This window comes from Nematostella vectensis, chromosome 13, assembly GCF_932526225.1.
Source record: "Nematostella vectensis chromosome 13, jaNemVect1.1, whole genome shotgun sequence".
In the NCBI taxonomy this organism is placed as follows: Eukaryota; Metazoa; Cnidaria; class Anthozoa; order Actiniaria; family Edwardsiidae; genus Nematostella; species Nematostella vectensis.
This window is the reverse complement of record NC_064046.1, coordinates 2,226,338-2,246,696: the sequence shown is the minus strand read 5'-3', so window position 1 is coordinate 2,246,696 and position 20,359 is coordinate 2,226,338. Positions and strand designations below refer to the sequence as shown.

Below are 20,359 nucleotides of genomic sequence, written 5' to 3'. Positions count from 1 at the left end.
GGAACTAGGAACTAGGAACTAGGGCAAACTATTTTACCCTCGCTACCCAAGAGAGCAAACTTCGCGCTCTGCCATTGTTAGGCCATCCAATCCGAACGCGAGTTGACCAAGACTCTCCAGTGGAAAACCCGCGATGCTGTCGACGGCGCATTACTAACTGTAGTAGATACGGATTTCACACTTTTTCACGATCTCAAATTCAGTATTATCAGTTTGTGGAGCGAGATTGTCCGGAATTCAACATAAACAGGTAAGTTTTAAGGTGACAGCATTTTTTATTTTTAAATCTGAAGTATAAACTCGGCCAAGACGAACAACAGAGAAGGCGAAAAGACGGACTCAGATTGCAATCCTTCGAATTTTGTTTGTAGGTAGCACACTCGAATCTTTTGAAGACTTTCTTCACAAATGGAAAGCGCGATGTGAGTCTCAAAATCGCTGTAGGATATCACTAGGTAAGTAATCTGTTATCGTTTATTTCAGTCTAATTTATTTGAGTTGCCCTACTGAGAAGCTAAATGTGTGAATTCAAAATGTGTGAATTGTTGTTTGAAAAATCTCCCGTTCTACAAAACGGTGCTATGCCAGCAGAGCTAAACAGGAAGGTTTTTATTTATTTCCAATAAAACAAAATTTCTATATGCCAGACCATTACAGTTATTATCATAACTTTTCCTAAAAAAAGTTCTTGCCGAAGTTGGCAACTTCTTCATTGCGAACCTACTTCAGCATGCTTTAAGTTCGAGAAATTACCAACATTTAATAATCTAGTTTTCACATCACGAAAAGGTTTTTAAGAGTACTGAATTAAAGTAGAAGTCATCTTGTCTTGGAAAACTTCACACCTGTGACCTAACACGATGTGCGGTTCTAATATGAAATAGTACTCAAAGCGCAACACAAGTGAGAATCGGTAAAGCGCAAGAAAATCAAGCAGATGCGCTTCCTCTTGCGCTTGCATTCCAGTGAGAATCATTAAATTACTTGCTCTGCGCTTGCGCTTACCCCAAGTGAAAAACAACCTTTAGTCTATTCTCTCATTGCCCGGAATATGATAAATGTGTCAAAGAAATATAAAAAAATAGAATGATTCTCTATTAAAATATATAAATCATAATTATTATGAAATTTCACGGGAGGTGGTTGAATGCTTTTCTATACCATATATTTAACTGGGACATTATCCTACGGGTATTTAACCTTCCTGATCACAGCTGTGTGCACCTTTGATGCTTGAGCAGCTTGTTTGATAGGTATAACATAAACAGCAGGACAGCAGCAGCAGGTTAAATACCTGACAGATAATTGATGTTTAATTTCTATAAATGAAACTGATCTAGTGATTTTTGTTGTATGAACATCAAAGCTAGCTAGAGTTATCTTGGCACTGTGCACGATTTCGTCTTTTAGGTCTTTATTAGAATATAGAAACTATGATAAGAATGCAATGCACCTGGTGCTATTGCATTGTGATTCCTTTAGCTATTTAGTAATTACTTGATTATACATTGTATTTCAGTTTACGTTCGTTTATCGTCTATCATAAAGATTGTCACGAAAACCGCGGAATACCGGAAGTCCTCTCCCAAGAAATACGAGACCAATTGTCATAACGTGGCTATGCAATGTTTTATAGCGAGAAAAAAGTATAAAACTAATTTGGAAATCCAGAAATCATATTTCCGATATTTCAGATGTCTCTATCGACTCTCGGCATTTAAGTCGCATGAAAAAACATGACATTTTAAAAACTGATGGGGATGATGGGCACTATGGGTGTGGTCAACAGCAATTTTCGCCCCTAAGAGATAGCAAATCGGGTGTTGTCAGAGGGGTTTTTAACCGGAAGAGATAGCAGAGTCGGAAAAACCATTAAACTTCCCTAAGGAATAGCATTATTTACACAACAAGAGAATAGCAGAATTGGGAATATCATGTAAGGAATAGTTGGTTGGAACTACTATTCAGGTCGTTTCTCAGTACACTCCTCTGCATTTGAATTTAGATGTTCCCACTCATTTACAAACTCGGCTGCTTGCCCTTCGTCTAAAAACTGTTTTTTTCTAAGGCCAGGGTACCCTTGCTCCCGAACATAATTAATCATCCTTTTCACACACTTTACGCCGAAGACTTCGTCAACGGCTCTTTTTGCTACGACCTTTCTTGCAGGCGCTATGTTTTCCTTGTTTTTTTCTGTATAGTGGTCAATAATATCGTTTAATTGTGCAAAGCTCTTTTTGCTCTTCTCATAATTTAGCATGACCCTTCAATAGAAATATAGATATCAAAATGTGAATATAAATATTCAAAAGTGCTTGCACAGGTTCGCACCATGTAACTGAAATACGAGTTTGAAAAGAATCACTCTTACCATGTTTTCGCTCCAGTAAATTCCTTCACGACTTCAGCCTTTTTGGAAGTAGCGCTTAACCCTTCATCGTTTTCATTAGATCGTTTAATGCCGCCAAGAGGATTAAGTTTAGACATTTTTTGATAACAGAAAAGCTCAGGTATCAATCAGCTGGTGGGGTTTTCCCGCCCAACGGATGTTTTGGTCAATTTCGGCAGAGCGCGAAGTTTGCTCTCTTGGGTAGGGAGGGTAAAATAGTTTGCCCTATTCCCAGACCGGCCGAGCGCTACATTTTCCCACCTGGCAGGGAGGGTAATATAGTTTGCTCTCCTTCCTAGCGCGGTCAAGCGTAACTAATTGTCCAACGGCATCGGTCAAGGATAATTGTGGTTACTTTCTCGTTTTAAAATACGGCTAGCGGCCAGGGAAAATAGTTTAGCTCGGATGTTTTGCCACATATCGAATGTAAGTGTACCCTGGCATAGGTCTGCGAGATAAAAATATTTAGTTTCTTGTTTTTTCCTCTCGAATTTCGACGGTATTTGAGTGCTACCGAAAATGGCGCCTCCGACCTTGTATCTTTCTTTAGTAGGTAGAGAGAAGTCATATATTCCGTTGAGAAAACCCCCCCAAATCGTTTATTACACGTGAATTTGACAACAACAAGGCATGTTCTAAGTTCTAAGGCAATTTTATTGACAACTTTTCACACACAAAAAACGCTTTACTCGACCGATCTCAGAACAGCCGAATTCCGATCTACGACAAGCAACCATTGCCTGGGCTACCTGTGGTGTGGGTAGATTGGTGCGGGTGCGGGTAGAAAGGTGCAGGTGTGGGTAGAAAGGTACTGGTGCGGGTAGAAAGGTGCTGGTGCGGGTAGAAAGGTGCTGGTGCGGGTAGAAGGGTGCGGGTAGAAAGGTGCAGGTGTGGGTAGAAAGGTGCGGGTTCGGGTAGAAAGGTGCGGGTGCGTGTAGAAAGGTGAGGGTGTGGGTAAAAAGGTGTAGGTGTGGGTAGAAAAGTGCGGGTGCGGGTAGAAAGGTGCTGGTGCGGGTGGAAAGGTGCGGATTCGGGTAGAAAGGTGCTGGTGCGGGTAGAAAGGTGCGGGTGCTGGTAGAAAGGTGCTGGTGCGGGTAGAAAGGTGCGGGTACGTGTAGAAAGGTGTGGGTATGAGTAGAAAGGTGCGGGTGTGGGTAGATTGGTGCGGGTGCGGGTAGAAATGTGCAGGTGTGGGTAGATTGGTGCGGGTGCAGGTAGAAAGGTGCGAGGCGGGTAGAAAGGTGCGGGTGCGGGTAGAAAGGTGCGGGTGCAGGTAGAAAGGTGCGGGTGCGGGTAGAAAGGTGCGAGTGCGGGTAGAAAGGTGCTGGTGCGGGTAGAAAGGTGCGGGTGCGGGTAGAAAGGTGCGGGTGCGGGTAGAAAGGTGCGAGTGCGAGTAGAAAGGTGCGGGTGCAGGTGGGGGTAGAAAGGTGTGGGTGCGGATAGAAAGGTGCGGTTAGAAAGGTGAGGGTGCGGGTAGAAAGGTGCGGGCGTGGGTAGAAAGGTGCGGGTGCGGGTAGAAAGGTGCGGGTGTGGGTAGATTGGTGCGAGTGCAGGTAGAAAGGTGCGGGTGTGGGTAGAAAGGTGCGGGTGTGCGTAGAAAGGTGCGAGTGCGGGTAGAAAGGTGCAGGTGTTGGTAGAAAGGTGCTGGTGCGGGTAGAAAGGTGCGGGTGCGGGTAGAAAGGTGCGGGTAGAAAGGTGCGAGTGCGGGTAGAAAGGTGCGGGCGTGGGTAGAAAGGTGCGGGTGTGGGTAGAAAGGTGCGGGTGTGCGTAGAAAGGTGCGAGTGCGGGTAGAAAGGTGCAGGTGTTGGTAGAAAGGTGCTGGTGCGGGTAGAAAGGTGCGGGTGCGGGTAGAAAGGTGCGGGTGCGGGTAGAAAGGTGCGAGTGCGGGTAGAAAGGTGCGGGCGTGGGTAGAAAGGTGCGGGTGCGGGTAGAAAGGTACGGGTGTGGGTAGAAAGGCGCGGGTAGAAAGGTGCGGGTGCTGGTAGAAATGTCTGGTAGAAAGGTGCGGGTGCGGGTAGAAAGGTGCGGATGCCGATAGAAAGGTGCGGGTACTGGTAGAAAGGTGCAGGTGCGGGTAGAAAGGTGCGAGTAAGAGTAGAAAGGTGCGTGTGCGAGTAGAGAGGTACGGGTGCGGGTAGAAAGGTGAGGGTGCGGGTAGAAAGGTGCGGGCGAGGGTAGAAAGGTGCTGGTGCGGGTAGAAAGGTGCGGGTGCGGGTAGAAAGGTGTGGGTGCGGATAGAAAGGTGCGGTTAGAAAAGTGAGGGTGCGGGTAGAAAGGTACGGGTGCGGGTAGAAAGGTGCTGGTGCGGGTAGAAAGGTGCGGGTGCGGGTAGAAAGGAGCGGATGCGGGTAGAAAGGTGCGGGTACTGGTAGAAAGGTGCGGGTGCGGGTAGAAAGGTGGAAGTGATGTTATGAGACTATTTGCCAATATCTCATAAATATGTGTTCTAGAAAGTTCTTCTATGGTTCGCACCTGTTTTCAATATTGACCTTCGACCTTCGTCACCTTTTCACTGTTCATCCTGAATACTAAATATGCACCTGCTAGTCAGAGGCTAGTCATACAGGTCATGCGCAGTGTTACTTATTCCAAAACCAGTTTAGCGTTTACTCAAGATAAACATCTAATTTCCAGATATGTCCAACAAGCCAAACGTATTCCTCAGCTTATTACTCCATAGTATCTTATATGATTATTGTTTTAAGTCAATTAACTGTTATTTTAACACCGACGGATTCTCGCTTTAGTAATCATTATTTCTAAAATTGTACCTTTTCCTTAGATCAACATTAATTTGCAATTCTTGCATCACCTTCGTTAGAGCAGTCAAACCAGTTTTTTCGCTGAATTGTTAATTAGTCAGTATAAATAGAGTTCACTGTAAAACATATTGCACTGTAATAACGACAGCTTGCTGCGGAGGCTATCGAGTAAGTTCTGTTGGCTTCGTGAAGACAATTCCTAGTCAAGGAAGAGGCCTAGTAAGGATTCCCTTCTATCAGCCTCGCCTTCTGAGAATCGTCTGATCGTTGTCTCCTAGAACGAGCTCGAATACCTCCCCGCTCGCTAAGCGTGGTTGCTTTTACAATAAAGTTGTTGGTGAGAAAACAGAAGCTACCTGGTAAACGATCCCGGAGAAACACCCGTTTTTACAAAGGTGTGGGTGCGGATAGAAAGGTGCGGGTAGAAAAGTGAGGGTGCGGGTAGAAAGGTGAGGGTGCGGAGAGAAAGGTGCGGGTGCGGTTGTGGAAAGAAAGGTGCATGGTTTAGGTCCGGCGCCCGTTTCTCTAAATCCCTGAAACTATCGAGATTTTTTCTTTGTACGCGCTCCAACCAGAAAAATACACCACTCTGACCACGAGATGAAATATCTCATGATCTATAAAACTAAATACCAAGAAAATATTGTAAAGTTTGTTAATTTCACAACACAAAAAGCGAGAAAGTGTATTTTTCGAAATAGCGCGCGCTCGTTTGAGATGGCTTTGCGCGAAAGTCTACAACCGGTGTTTGCAGGCGCCAAATATGCAGATATAAATAATCTTTGACTTAAAACGCTACAATCTTTGCTTCATTCTACGTATTTTTGCCTTTGCCTCTTTTTCTTTATTAAAGTTGCGAAGACAACACAACAAGTGCTTTTCACGCCCGAAAACAGTTCTCGGGAAAGTTAGACCTCCCGAGAATTTACGGGCACAAAATGACGAAATTTGGGCCAGAAAACCTCGTGAAATAATCAGGGGCGTACGCAGCCTATAGGCCTGCAGTCACTAGACTGCAAAAATTTGGCGATCTTATTTGCATAACGAGGGCAAAGAATCAAATGTTTACTTATTCATTTTTATGTACGTAGTTTTATATATATGATGAGGATAAAATCTATAATTTCTTAATCATGGTAGTCCACAGAATGATTTCCAAACATATTGTTATGTCGTTCAGTGCCACTCGACGACTGAAGTCCTATTTCAGATCGAGGATGACAGAGGATCGTGTAATATTCTCAAAAGTCTGATGCATTGACGCCAATTTCAAACCAAAAAGCGGGAGCTATGAAATCTTCACGGGGATGCGGGATGAGGGGCTACGCCCTCATTCAGCTTCCGAATGCTTTGACTGCAACTTGCTAAAATCCTGCGTACGCCCCAGATAAGTGAAACACAAGTATCGTTATTTGCGTTCTTTTCGGGCTCGATAGGTTTTCGGTAGTTTCGAGAAACGGGCGTCAGATCGATCTATGGGAATAGACCGATGAAAGATGTTGAGTTACATGAGCATGTCAAATCCCTTTCGTCCGCATTTTGGATCAGCTGTGTCCTGCCAGTCTGTGGCATTTTGGACGCGCGCTTAACATCGTTGGTCTGTAGACTGATGAAAGATGTTGAGTTACGTGAGCAAGTTTTATCATTACGCACAAGCTGCACATGTTTCGCAACTTCTTATCGTAACTACATTGTTTGCACCCTTAAGAAACAAGGTTTAGGTCTACAAGATATGCACCAAAGGTATACGTTTACGTTGCGCACGAAAGATTATTTTTAAGGCGCGATTTTTATTGACACTGTGCACTCTACGTAGAGTTTCCTCCTGTCGATGTAACGCAATACCATGACGACGCAATATCGCGGTTGCTACAGCGCGCTACATGGAGTCTGAGACGCAAAGTCGCGGTTGCTACGACGCGCTACATGGATGAGACTAAAATTTATTCCGATTCAGAGAAAACCAACTGTTTAATTGAATAATTATCTGAGGGTGTACACCTATTTAGGATGCAAATACATTGTCCAGAGCTGCAAATCACAGAGCATAACTTCAACAACAGAAAAATGGTTCCTTTATTTTGCAATTAGAGTATGTGGTCCACGTGGTCTATCTACATTTCATCATTCGGACAAGAGGTCACGAGGAGACCAAAAATACTCGACGTATGCAAATCACGCGGAGCCTTGTGACCAATCAATCAAGCTCAAACAGTCACACGAAAGTCCCATGATTATAATATATCGATAACGCTATAAAAGGCCGCCTCGCGTTACTTCATTCATTCCTCTCTCTCCGTTGAACCCGACTGCTGTCGTTCCGTCTTCCAAGGAACCCACCATTTATCATGAAGTTGCTGGTAGCCGCGTGCCTTCTCTTCGCCGTTGCAAGTGGCTTCGTTGTGAAGTTTGACGAAGACGAACAACAGTGGCAAGCGTGGAAACTCTTTCACACCAAGAAGTACACAACAGTGACCGAAGAAGGAGCAAGAAAGGCTATCTGGAGAGATAACCTGAAGGTCAGTGCGCCGTTATGTCCTACATATAACCCCGTAGAATTCACAATGCTTTAGATGGATAGAAACGTTGTTTATATGGATAGGAACGTGTTTTATTTTGGTTGATAAATTTGCTCAAAAAGTTTGAAAACTACCTTTGAATTGGTTTGATATCTGTAACTTTATTTTCTCACAAAACTTTTCAGATAAGTAATTGTAAGATAAATCTATGTGTATTTGGATGCATCCTCTAAATACAAAGTTTTTCGGGAGTTTTTTTATCCGTTTTATTTTTGGAGTTATGTTATGCAATTTCCTCGGACAAAGACAAAAATGCGTTCTGTTCGGCGTCACGCTGCGCTTCTCATTATTATCAGACGACTTTTCCCCCCCGCATCCTTAACGCTCCCGGAGAGTATTCCTTGGTTTTATCCCTTTTATTAGGCCTTTTTATGTCTGAGAGTGACTTCTCTTTTATGGTCGCATACCACTAAGTTACATAACTTTCTACCAATCTTTTTCACCATTAGTTAGTTTGCATTCCTGGCTAATTGTGTGTAACATGGTGCCATGTGTTTATACCCGCGTAACAGTATAAGAATATAAAAACACAAGGCTATTCCTAAAGTGGACTAATTTCTTTTTTGTTTGACTTGAATGCCACATAATGAAACCTGGATAGAAGCTGTTGGTACTTTCGAGAAATGGACGCTCGATTTTTTCGAGTCCTTTTTTTCACTCAAGTAATATAACGGGACTTTCGAGTCCTTACCTAGAGATGGTGGCGCATTTTTATAACTTTTGCGTTAAAAGTGTGTCAATAAAAAAAAATAAAGCATATGATAAGAAAGAACGTTGCTTCTTTGCCTGCTCGATATTTTTTTCAAACTCATTTTAGTTACTCAACTTTTTTCAACAAACTTGGCAGTATTTTTTAGGGAAGGTTCGTTTGTTCGGTTTTTAATATTCGATTTTTAATGTTCGATTTTTAATTTTTTTTATATTTCGGCCCGTCAAATGGACTATCTCTTCCAAGTGTTGTGCTTATCTAGAAATATAATGTTTAAAAACAGCACCTAAAAGGCTTCTTCAATCAAAAAGGCTTCTTCAATCAACAGAAAATCCAGAAGCACAATGCGGAGGGTCACTCATTCACCCTTGCCATGAACCATCTGGGCGACCTGACCCAGGACGAGTTCCGCTACTTTTACACAGGCATGCGGTCCCACTATAGCAACTACACCAAGAAACAGGGCTCCGCCTTCCTCGCCCCCAGCCATGTACAGGTCCCTGACACCGTAGACTGGAGGAAAGAGGGATATGTCACGCCAGTTAAGAACCAAGGTAACACAATACACGCCTGTCACACAATACCTGTCATGCATACCTAGATGTTATGACAGTCAAAAACAATGTAACACAAATTCTTCCTGTTACAATGCATTTTCACGTATCCATAGATGTCACGCTTTACTGCATGTCAGGCCTGTCAAAAACAAGGTAACGCAATACACGCCTGTCACGCCAGGGCCGGGCTAGAGTTAGGGCTGGTGTATTCTTGTGGGCCTTGTGCATGAGATATCTTGACCCTCAAACCTCTAACCCGCCTCTCCCCTCCCCACTCAGGTCAGTGTGGCTCGTGCTGGGCCTTCAGTACCACCGGGTCCCTGGAGGGTCAGAACTTCAAGAAAACCGGCAAACTGGTCTCCCTTAGCGAACAGAATCTGGTGGACTGCTCTACGGCTTATGGTAACAATGGGTGCCAGGGTGGTCTGATGGACTACGCCTTCAAGTACATCAAGGAGAATGGCGGCATTGATACCGAGGAGAGTTACCCGTATGAGGCTAGGAACGATCGATGCAGGTTCCAGAAGAGCAATATCGGAGCCGTCGATACTGGTACGATTTCATGTTTCTTTTTCTTTTTTTAATTTCTGGGAATAGGCCATTCCAGCTATAAGTTTGCGCGCGCATAACCATAAAAACCTACGTCAACGGCATGCGCGCTGCATGCCGGTAGTTGAGTTAGGTTCCTATGGTGAGTGTGCGCGCATTCTTATAACTGGAATGGCCTATTGTGCTTTAAAGCTCCGTACGAACTGTGTTAGCAATGCTAGTGAAAAATTCGACACCTGAGACAATTACAGACAACAAAATGAGTGGCCTCTGGTTTCACTGGAAGAGCAACTTTTTTGTAACAACAAAATATAAACCTTCTGCAACATTAAATTTCTACGCATGGTCAGGGATGGCATCCGTCGAACAAATAATCAAAAACGTTTCTATAAGATGTTATAGATCTCTTTCTCTTTCAGGTTTCGTTGACGTCACACATGGCGACGAGGAGGCCCTGAAGACCGCTGCCGGTACCGTGGGCCCGATCTCTGTCGCTATCGACGCTGGACACATGTCCTTCCAGTTTTACCACTCGGGCGTCTACAACAATGCGTAAGTAAAACAGCCTTCTTTTTAATTCAGTTTTGTTTTTCGACTCCTTTTCGACACGTACCGTAATTACCAGCGTATAAGACGCACCCAGAATTTTGAGCTCAAAATAGTGAAAAGACAATATTCAAATGTTTAAAACTTGCATTGTGCGCTACAGCAATTCCAGAAGAAATGCGCCAAAAAGCAAATTCGCCATCGGAACTAAAACAAAAGTGTTTATTAGCGAAATGAGGAATTATCTACAGGAATTACTAATTAAACACGCAAACGATCAATTATATATTTTTTTAATTTTCCTTATTATGCAAATTATAAAAAGTGGTACCCTGCGTAAAAGACCACAGGCGGACCAGGATTAGAATCAGTCCCTCGTGTTCCTTCGGGAAAATAAAATATAATTTGAAGTTGTGACTTTTTTTTTTCAATAAAGCTAGTTACATTACTATATTTGTCTCGGGTAATTGTGGCGCAGAAAGGGGTTTAGTCCCTCGAGAGAAATCTCGAGAGGCTTATATAGTAATGTAACTAGCTTTGTTGAGGAAACAGTCAAGACAACTTCAAATTTTATTTTATTTACCCGAAGGATCACGAGGGACTAAATCTAATCCTGGTTCGCCCGTGATAAGACGCACCCTAATTTTGAAGGTCATTTTGATGTGAAAAAAGTGCGTCCTATACGCGGGTAATTACGGTCACCTGCCCGCCATCCTCTGCTGGTCCGTATAATATTTTTCTGCATGGAGATTAAAATAAAAGCACGTAGCAGTCTCTCTCTGGTAGTCTCTTTCTACCAGAACTAAAATAATCAAAGATTCGCAACTGATAAAGGAGTTTTGTCTTTTCAGCGGTTGCAGTAGCACCAGTCTCGATCATGGCGTTCTCGTCGTTGGATACGGCACATACCAAGGCAGCGACTATTGGCTCGTCAAGAACTCTTGGGGCGAGAGATGGGGAATGGAGGGCTACATTATGATGTCAAGAAACAAGAACAACCAATGCGGTGTCGCCACACAGGCCAGCTATCCACTAGTATAGATGGCCAATCAGAGAGCGATAAACTCCCGCGCTTTTTTAAAAGGCGGGAAAAGTTACGCGCACCGTTCTTTGGTTTCGCGCGCTTTTTATAACCTGTACAGTGCACCACGAATTCTGCACCGGAGCTGGTATCTCTGACTTTTTACACACGTGTCCCAAATATGGGAATCCTTTCTGCGGAAAACGAAGAATATTTTGTTCCTACATATTTTATTATTGTTATTCATAGTTTTTTTTGAATTTATTTTTATATATCTCATCTTTTTTATGGGTAAAATTAATAAAAGAGTGTTGTTAGAACTGTCGATGCCTGTTAGTCATTTATTACAACATTGTTCTACGTAACGAAGTGTTTGCTTGTTTCCGGTGATACGGCGCCCCTGTCTCTTTGAAAAGTAATTGCTGTATATTATGCGGAGTCTTGATTACTTTATAGCTTGGGCTTATTGACTAACAAAAATACTGAACAAGTGAATAAGTAATGTAGAAATTCTAAACTCTTTGTAGCCTGCTAGTTTATTCGGAAATTACTGTTTTCGTAGTTTCGGGATTCCTGTATAAAGGAAAAAGCCAGCTCTCCTTTCTCCCTTCCACAGGAATCCCAAAGCTCCGAAAACACTTCGTAATGCTACGAATTTTGTACAATGAACAAGTCCCTCATTTATAATAATGTGATTAATTTACATCTATAAACACGTTATTACTCTATCTAGGGGTGTTGTGGTCCTTGAAAAAAAAAAAAAACACGTAACTGCTTTACGTTAGACCATACTTTTTTAAATCACGGATTGGGCAATAGACATCTTGACACATTCCGTAGATGAAAGCCTCAATAAATCATCTTTGAAAATCACAATTGTCCCCTTTTATCGAAGTTTTACGGAACTAGAAAACGTATCGCTTGACAACAAGCGTATACTAGCATGCTTACATACTAACTCAAAACCATTATTATTTTCATCTAGAAACTTAACGGTAAGGAATAGGTTTTATGGGGTGATCTGTCTAATTTATGAGGAAATAACTAAATTTCCCATTCTTTCTTTGTTCAGAGATAACAAGCGTTTGTTTGACATAACCCCCCGTCGGTATCTTAATTACCTAGTTTTCCCAGGGTTTCTAGGATATATTTTGTATTTATATATCCGCAGCAGCGTAAAAAAACTAAAAAGACTTAGTTGTAGTATCTTTACTACTTCGATCAATTTTGAATTAGATAATTTGAATTGTTATACATAAAATATGACTTATACATTTTCTTATAAAAATAACAAATTCAAATGATTCGGTTGTTTAACCAGGTGTGTGATCATGCTTATGTTTCCCGTCAGGGGGAGGGGTAAGATGACCCATTACAGTCTAATGAATCACTTGGCTCGTATGTGCGAATTGTGTCCTTTTTAAACGACAAATCGATTATGATTTAGCCCGAGTGTCAGGCCCTTTTATTATATTCCTCTCCGACTTTACAAAAAAAAAAAAAAAAAAAAAAAACGCCTGATACTCGGGTTAATTATGATTGATAATATCAATACGTGTCCGGTCGCGTTTGGTTAAGATTGGGAAGCAATCAATTTTAAGGTATATGCCAGTACATATGCTCTGTACGGGGTGGATAACATATTTGGCGCTTCGTTTTGTATCCGTGGTAATCACTCAAAGACTAATTTACGAGTTGCCATTGGGCCAAGCAGGAATATTGTATCAGGGCAATCGTAGGAGTTCAGGGTTTTTGCCAACAACTACAAAAAGGTAGAGCAACCATAGTACACATTTGCGATTTTTTTAAAAATGAGATTGTGTGAGAAAGTGTGGGAAATTGGCCAATTGACGCTGCCCTCGGATATTTCCATGAATTGAGTTCTTACATAATTTTATGGCGGTAATGTGCCAGCCACTTACTCAATCAAAGACTGTTTTCCAAGCTGTAAGCCTTTTAAGCCTTAAAATCTCCTTCGTAAGCTTCTTATTTAATTTGATAAGTATTTGCTTTTATGAGACATAAGTTATTTTTAGAAAGGGGAAGTGACTTATAGCAATGAAGAGACTAAAACGTTTTATTAGCTGCAAGGGGCGTTGAAATGGTGCAACCTTTCTAAAAGTGTAATTATACTAGCCCAACCCGCTTCTTAAAAATGTACAAAATCGATTATTATGGGTGGGAAGCCGTTTTTTTATTTAATATTTATATCGTGGGGGACGGTATACAATAACGCGTAATTCTTACAGTTTGACAATCGACCAAACAGACACACAAACGGCGCTGCCTTTTTGCGAAAATGTCAATAAAAAAAAAGAAACCGATTAGTCGACAAACATGAAAGCGATCTGCATTATGATTGTTTCCTTTCAGAAATTTGATCTCCCGTCAGATATGAATGCAAGGTTGTTTTTGTTGCTCGTGATAACCTTCTGTCTGTGCCTGTCGTCCATGGCCAAGCCAGAGTCATGTGAAAAAAAGGCAATGCGTAAATGCAATGCGATTGTGAAGAGGGGTTTGCAGCATAAAAAGGGACTTTGCTCCTCGATGAAGGTTAGTGGTGACGTTCAGCATAGATCCCGGGCATTCTTACCGGGTTTCCTGTTTTGGAGATGGCAGATTTTTTTTTTAAAAGACGTCTTATTTTCAGTTGAGGCTGGGCCGTTCTTATTTTTGATAACATTTTAAGGCTGAATATTCTTAACGATGTTCTTAAATTTTAGTTTATATAAAATATAATACCCAATGAATTATTAGGAAGAGAATTACACTAATGATCAATAGCAATAATAAGGTTGTTACTGTGAGCACAATTTTATTCTGGATTTTAGAACGCATCAGGACTAAAAAAGAAAAAAAATGCTATCTGAGCCTCGGCATGTTCTTGAAATTTGGTAAAATCTCAGGCTGGACGTTCTTATAAAAAACGTTCTTATATATATATATATAGGGTTTATAAAAAGGGTTTAATAGTGGGATTTGAAATTAATAAGATAATCCAAGAAGTCTTAATTTTTTACACCAGAATTGCTTCCTATCCTCTCGCTGAAATTGGGATAAACACGTGTGTAATAAATGTAATAAACGATAAAAACATATAGTTATCTTTCATAGCAATTGCTGAACTGTGTAAACAAAATCAAAATGAGTTCTGCAGGCTGCAACACTGATGCGCTCAAGGACTACCGCTTTGTCGTTCTGGCTTACGTCAGAATGGATGACTTGATGGGAATATGCTCACTTGAGAGCCGTGAGAGCCAGTACTTACAGACCCTGAGAGAAAGTGTTCTTGGGGACTCAAGCAAATGTGAGTAGAATCCCCAACCCTTATTCCTGTCGCAAAAGAGGGAAGTATTCCCGTCTTTTTGAGGGTGAGAAGGAGGCAAAATATTTCCCTATGTTTATTCCAGTCTCAAAAGGGGCAAATATTACCCTGCCTTTACTCTCAAGGAGGAGACAATAATTTCCTTGCCTGTCCCAAAGGAGGGATATTCCCAAAAGAGGGGGAGGCAAATATTCGCGAGCCATGTTCAGGAATCTCGACCATGGGCACAGGTAGCCCAGGCTCACGGCGAGTGTAGGTTCAAGGTTTACAGAGTTTGTATAAGCGAAAAATTCGTTGAAATAAATATTCTGGTTTGAAAATAAAGCAGCAGTTTGACGTTGCTGCTGCTCAATCCCGTCATTACTTGTCATTCTAAGCTGTTTTGGCCGCTGCAAATACTGTATATACAGAAGGCGACGGGAAAAATTCCGCGAGCCCCTCCTTTGCCCTTCTCTCTCAGATAAAGGCCAAGTTCCTCAGACTGGCGTTCTTGGGAACCTAAGCCAGGTGTGAGTAATAATAATATGGCCTTGTTCACTAGTAAAGCCACCCACCTGAACTTTGAACTTCTCTTATACAGGGACAGCGGACATCCTTAAGAGTCAGGTGTTCAGCACGCTTGCTTTGCCCCCGTCACTCTCAGGTAGGCTGAGGGAAAACTACTCCACAGGGATCTCTTTATGTCTAAAAGAAAAACTTCGGACTCCTGTATCTTCCAATGCCCTGGGCCCAAATGTGACCCAAGTAACTGAAAAAAATGATAGGGCCGAAAAGATGCCAAGAGACGCCTGCCGAGGAGGCTAGGCTGAGTGCTTATTATGTGTTTATCTCTCATTGGTATTATCGTTTGCTCAGGGCCGTAGCAGGGGATGGGGCACTAAGGCATGTGCCCCCCCCCCCCCCCAAAAAAAAAAATGTTTCAAACATTATAAGGAAATGACTTGTAGGGGCGTGGCTATGTCTCGTAATATTTTCTTTTTGTTCTGTATTCCCCCCCCCCCCCCCCCCCCATGCTTACGTGGCCTGCTACCGCTCTGTTGCTGGTCACTCTATAAAACGCAAGAGCATAACCCATTGTGCGCGGTGTATATCCATATTTTCCGTGTTGATAATATCTAATGAAACTTGTAATTTCTTATGAATTTTGCGATACAAGGTCAGAAACAGCCTGGAAATAGAGTCTGAGGGCTCTATTCATTGACATTTTTAATGCTAATTGTATTTGTTAATAGACAAACCACTCGTGAGCCTCGCTGCCAAAGATGCCCATAAGGAATGCATGGGAAAGTTCACCAGCGATCAGAGCCAGCCATCCGATGACATCTGCTCGGGGCTCCGGGGATTTATTGATTGCTACAAGCAAAAGCAAGGCATACATGAGCTGACCGATGCATTCTATGACGTCATCAGTCGTATGAGCGCGTCCCTGGTCAAGTTTTTTGGGAATGCAAATATGTGTAACGTTGTTGATGAATGAATGCGGTTTGTTGAATTCTTCTTATACACTCTGCAAAAGCAGCGATAGGATGGTCTGTAGAGGTGATGGTAGCAAATTAAGTTCATAGTAATGTGATTGATGCTATTAGTAGTAATTTATTGATTACAATGTAAAATGGAAACAATTGTCAATATAAAATTTTTTAAAGGCTTCCGTGGCCTTGGGTGAATAGAAAGAATAAGCAGAAAGTTGATCAGGCTATATGCTCTGCAATTCAGCCTATAGTCCCGGGCGATTTGATCGGGTATCCTGTGGTTGATGAAAGGTTTAACCTAAAAGACGTAATTCTTCCCCCACGGTCTACAACACAGGAAACCGTTGAGAACGCCAACGACACAGCTATATCTCCAAGGTAGCCGTTATTGTTTTCGGCCACACAACCCTTTTTTACAGGCCGCCTTATTTTCTTCCTTAATTTGCTATTTGTAAATGGAGAGGGGGAAGGATATTTCTGGAATGGGTGTTACCCTATCAGAACTACGCACGTCCCTAGGTTACTATAACAAGCTAAGCTCAGTGCCACGAGATATACGGCAGGGGCGTAGCCAGGGGGGGTGGCCCAAGGGGCCCGGGCCCCCCTTCCAACAGCCAAAAATACAGTAAATGTATGAGACATAATCTAAAATACAGGAGAAAATGCCTTGAAATGGTCTTTTGGGCCCCTCCTGTTAAAAATCCTGGCTACGCTGCTGTATAGTTAAGTGCCGCGATAGCATGTGCAGCGGGAGTATGGCCCGTGGAGCTACCGACGGGTACCTCGTAACCTTAGGCCAAACTTGAAATTCTGGGGTATTCCTTGGTGTTACGGAGAGCTTTGTTTTTAGTGCTCAAGGCCTTTGTACTCTATTTCATTGTCTCGTTCTAAGATCTTTATTCTTGGCTTTTGTTTTATTATGTTTTTGGTGCTGGTGCTCCGTAACACCAAGAAACTACCAAATTCTGGGATAGAGTTCCCAACGATTTTTTTTATACATCCCCAAATAAAGCTTAATGCATTGCGGTGAAAGACATGATATCAGGATTAACATTCTTTTCCAAGACGAAGCTAGGGATTCATTGAAGTGCTTGAAGTTCTTCTCAGTGCCCTGGTTATAACGAGCGCTCGCTCTCAGGTTAATATCTCACATCTCTACATTAGGATTGCGTTTTTTCGTCAGGGGGTACTAAGGCTCCATGTTGCTGCTCGCCCCTGTGGAAATATGCACCCGGCGTTTTCTATACAAACTTAGTAAATTTTACTGTAAGCCCGCAAAACTGAGAACAGTTTTGAGGTAAGATCTGCAGAGTACCCAAACCCAGGGGCGATTCCTAATTGGCGTTTAATATGTAAGAAATTCAATCGTCTCCAGATAAGGGCAACAAGAGAAAGGATAACACCGAAAGGTAGGTTAACTTGATAATTAGTATAAATTAGAGGCATGTGTAAAAAGGCACATTCTTAAAACAATCTACATCAACATGCCTTATAAATGCATTTAGTATAAATACTAAAACGTCTAAAAATCTAAACAGTTCTAAAACATACATAAGGCTAAGTTCAAACGCGCAAATGCGTGCAAATGAATCAAAGTCGATTGTTTCATCGTCATTTGCACGCATTTGCATTGAATACTGCTCATGGATAATATGACGTTTGAAGTTAGACTAAGGTAGCTTCACGTAACAGGATTAACAGTCGACAAGGATATATAAACGTTTTTGCACTCGCCAGTTGCTAATATAGCAAACGGCAAGGTTAGAGAGTCTGGTAGCTTCTGGTGAGTCTGGAGATTGTCAGTCAGGTCGAACAAACCAAAGTTGTCGCCATGTCAGCCCAAAATATGCTCATAATTTTTTCACTATATCGTCTCGAGCTTATCCCATCTCTTTTTTAATTTGTACAATGTTTTTTTGAAAAGGTAGGCTGTTTCAGTTGGCGGACTATGCTTTATTGAGTAGAATTAATTTGTGATTGCTGAGCCCACCTTGGACAAATAAAATTATGGCGTAGACTAGTCAATACAAATTTGGGTTGAGGGGAAGGGCTTCAATCAGCAGCAAGCAAGTTAGGTTGCTAAATTCTCTTGTCCACAGGGTAATTGTCTGGAAATCAAACTCTCCATTTCTGCAAAGGTAGCTAAGTCAAGAGGAATTATTTCATATTCCTCTTCAACTGTTTCATATTCTTGGCATGGAACAGCATTGACTATGCATGGTCTTAAGGGGTCTGGCACCAGTTTATACTTCTGCGTTTTAATGCACTGTACTTGTTTGTCATCCTTAGAATTCTCAACATTGAAAAGCATATTGTTGTATTTGCAACATTGTTCTTTCTCAATATGTATTCCATTGTTGTGGACTCTCTCAAACAGTCGTTTCTGAGCAAGTGACCTGAATAGGAGTAAGCCACAATTTTTGCATCTGTAATACCTGCTCAATTCTTTGCGCTCATTCAAATGGTGTGTTACATCATCTTGTTTAAGGAAGCCATTCCCACAACCACGGAAAGCAAAGGGATATCCCCTATGCACAATCTGTTCATGAAGTTTAAGCTTACTGAGAATCCAGAAACATTCCCCACATCGCAGGCATTCTAGAGACTTTTTTTCACTTTTTTTATTTTCTGGTGATGACCTGCTCTCCTTGTGCACAGCTCTTATATGTCGTCTGACTGACCGTGCAGCCGTGAAATTCTTGTTGCAATAGCAACAATCGAACAATTTCTCAGTGGTATGCCGTTCTGGCTTTTCATCATCATGCGTTGTTTGGATGCCTTGTGTTGATACAGCAGGTTTTGGACAGCTTTTGTTGTGTACTGTCCTTTTATGTCGTCTGACCGACCTTTCAGTCTTGAAGTCCTTGTCGCACTTGTCACATTTGAATAATTTCTCATTGCTTTGCCATTCTGGCTTATCACCACTATGAATAGTTTTGATGTGCCGTTGTAATACACCAGGTTTAAAGAAACTTCTGCCACAGTGATCACACTTTTCTGGCTTGTGCTCACCCCTATGTCTTTTCACAACACGATTGGCCAATTTACTAGTAGAAGGGAGATCTATGCAACAATAATTGCATTTTACCCGCTTGGGATCACAATGGACTTCAATGTGTTGTTTCAATGATTTTGCGTACTTAAAGTCTTTTTCACAATAATCACATTTGAATTTTTCACTGTTATGTACTGCCTTAATATGCTCTCTCAGCCCAGAGGGATTTTTGAAAGACCACCAGCACTTATCACATTTGAAGGGCCTTTTTTCTCCATTGTAATGCATGGTGTACATGAGATTCAGAAATCGTGTATCTTGTAATGCGAGGGGGTTACTAAACATTTGGCTGCAAAGATCACATTTCTGTTCTTTCTGAATAGTTTCAATGTGCTCTTTCATTGAACTTGCAACCCGAAGCTTCTCGATGCATAGGCCACAACCAAATGTTTTTTCTTTGACACTTGATGTTTCAATATCTGTTTTCAGTGAGTTTTCACTTTCATCATATTCAAATGGCTTTTCACCATCACTGATGAATTCCATCACCATGCCACCTCGTTTTTCTGCAAGCTCACTGAGAGTCGCTGGCTCCTCTTCTTCAAACCTTCCTTGTATTTTATCTGCTACAACTTCCTCCCCCATCATAAAAGTAAAACTGAATAAAAAAGAATATAGAAGGAATTTAATTTTCTTAATGGAGCACTAGCACACTTGTTCTAAGAAAATTGTAAAAAACATGAAAAAATTTGTAAAAAAAAAAACAATGTAAAAGTGTAATATGCAGAGGATCTTATGCGGTTTACTTATTTATGCAATTTCAAGGTTTAATGAAGGTACAGCCTGTACTAAAACTGTACCGAAACCTAAAAGCACTGTTTTCAATTCATATCTCCATCGGCCCGATGTGAGGCGTTCAAACCACAATATCGTATTTGTCTAAAAGTTCAAACCTGAATTGCTCATTTAATTATTCCACGTGATTTTAAATCTTTTTGAGCTTTTTGAAATAAGTAAGCTTAAATGTTAAAATCACTCTTCATCTCGCAACAGCTACCACAAACCGAAAGGCCTCTATGATGAAGGGAAAAACTTTTTAGAGATATGTTATAAAACCTTAATTAAAATAGAGCGTAAAAAGACTATCTACTGACGCGAAAATAAACAGGATTTATAAACTAACCTTTTGCGGATTTTTGCGAAAATTTGCCAGTCCCGCCAAAACGCCACTCACTGTGTACAATGGAAGTTTTCGCCCCGCTACTTAGCATACTACCGCTGACCCCTTATTCCAAACACCACAGGGTGCCCAAGACCTGATTTAAACTCCTCTGTTTTTCGTGGAATATCTGGAGCTTTGTCATAGGAATGTATTTTTTGGTAAATTACCCTACCGTTTTTGATCAATAGGTATTGCTCTCTCAATCAACAGACTGCTACTGGACGATGGACCAC

At 41.7% G+C, this 20,359-nt stretch overlaps 3 protein-coding genes and 2 long non-coding RNA genes across 6 annotated transcripts; 3 read left to right on the top strand and 2 right to left on the bottom strand.

The window, feature by feature from the left end:
• The first annotated feature begins 21 nt into the window (after nucleotides 1-21).
• Nucleotides 22-1,905, top strand: LOC125559062. The gene is made up of 2 exons (XR_007306312.1): nucleotides 22-250; nucleotides 372-1,905. It is a non-coding gene; the product is annotated as an uncharacterized LOC125559062 (long non-coding RNA).
• Nucleotides 1,906-2,194: 289 nt separating this feature from the next.
• LOC125559063 lies at nucleotides 2,195-2,609 on the bottom strand. The gene is made up of 2 exons (XR_007306313.1): nucleotides 2,372-2,609; nucleotides 2,195-2,264 (listed from the first exon to the last, which is right to left on the bottom strand). It is a non-coding gene; the product is annotated as an uncharacterized LOC125559063 (long non-coding RNA).
• A 4,644-nt stretch (nucleotides 2,610-7,253) lies between these two features.
• On the top strand, nucleotides 7,254-11,437 carry LOC5508189 (procathepsin L). The gene is made up of 5 exons (XM_001628740.3): nucleotides 7,254-7,670; nucleotides 8,768-8,993; nucleotides 9,276-9,548; nucleotides 9,965-10,097; nucleotides 10,943-11,437. Exons 1-5 carry the CDS (start codon nucleotides 7,500-7,502, stop codon nucleotides 11,130-11,132), a joined length of 993 nt encoding a protein of 330 aa, XP_001628790.1. The 5' UTR covers nucleotides 7,254-7,499; the 3' UTR covers nucleotides 11,133-11,437.
• Nucleotides 11,438-12,722: 1,285 nt separating this feature from the next.
• Nucleotides 12,723-16,086, top strand: LOC116615375. Of its 2 annotated transcripts, none has more exons than XM_032376931.2 (5): nucleotides 12,723-12,884; nucleotides 13,486-13,665; nucleotides 14,227-14,419; nucleotides 15,018-15,080; nucleotides 15,670-16,086. In XM_032376931.2, exons 2-5 carry the CDS (start codon nucleotides 13,507-13,509, stop codon nucleotides 15,912-15,914), a joined length of 660 nt encoding a protein of 219 aa, XP_032232822.1. In that variant the 5' UTR covers nucleotides 12,723-12,884; nucleotides 13,486-13,506; the 3' UTR covers nucleotides 15,915-16,086. The 2 variants fall into 2 exon arrangements, with proteins under 2 accessions (XP_032232822.1, XP_048576607.1); XM_048720650.1 differs by lacking the exon at nucleotides 12,723-12,884 and adding an exon at nucleotides 12,994-13,059.
• A 1,233-nt stretch (nucleotides 16,087-17,319) lies between these two features.
• Nucleotides 17,320-20,206, bottom strand: LOC5508188 (zinc finger protein 99). Its single transcript, XM_032376930.1, has 2 exons — nucleotides 20,088-20,206; nucleotides 17,320-19,562 (listed from the first exon to the last, which is right to left on the bottom strand). Exon 2 carries the CDS (start codon nucleotides 19,550-19,552, stop codon nucleotides 17,981-17,983), a length of 1,572 nt encoding a protein of 523 aa, XP_032232821.1. The 5' UTR covers nucleotides 19,553-19,562; nucleotides 20,088-20,206; the 3' UTR covers nucleotides 17,320-17,980.
• Nucleotides 20,207-20,359: the final 153 nt, after the last annotated feature.

Coding starts and splice junctions, on each gene's coding strand:
- LOC5508189 (XM_001628740.3), top strand. CDS start 7,500: ATGAAGTTGCTGGTAGCCGCGTGCCTTCTCTTCGCCGTTGCAAGTGGC. Junction 7,671..8,767: donor TCTGGAGAGATAACCTGAAG/GTCAGTGCGCCG, acceptor TTCAATCAACAG/AAAATCCAGAAGCACAATGC. Junction 8,994..9,275: donor CACGCCAGTTAAGAACCAAG/GTAACACAATAC, acceptor CTCCCCACTCAG/GTCAGTGTGGCTCGTGCTGG.
- LOC116615375 (XM_048720650.1), top strand. CDS start 13,009: ATGGCGGTAATGTGCCAGCCACTTACTCAATCAAAGACTGTTTTCCAA. Junction 13,666..14,226: donor GACTTTGCTCCTCGATGAAG/GTTAGTGGTGAC, acceptor TATCTTTCATAG/CAATTGCTGAACTGTGTAAA. Junction 14,420..15,017: donor TCTTGGGGACTCAAGCAAAT/GTGAGTAGAATC, acceptor TCTCTTATACAG/GGACAGCGGACATCCTTAAG.
- LOC5508188 (XM_032376930.1), bottom strand. CDS start 19,552: ATGATGGGGGAGGAAGTTGTAGCAGATAAAATACAAGGAAGGTTTGAA.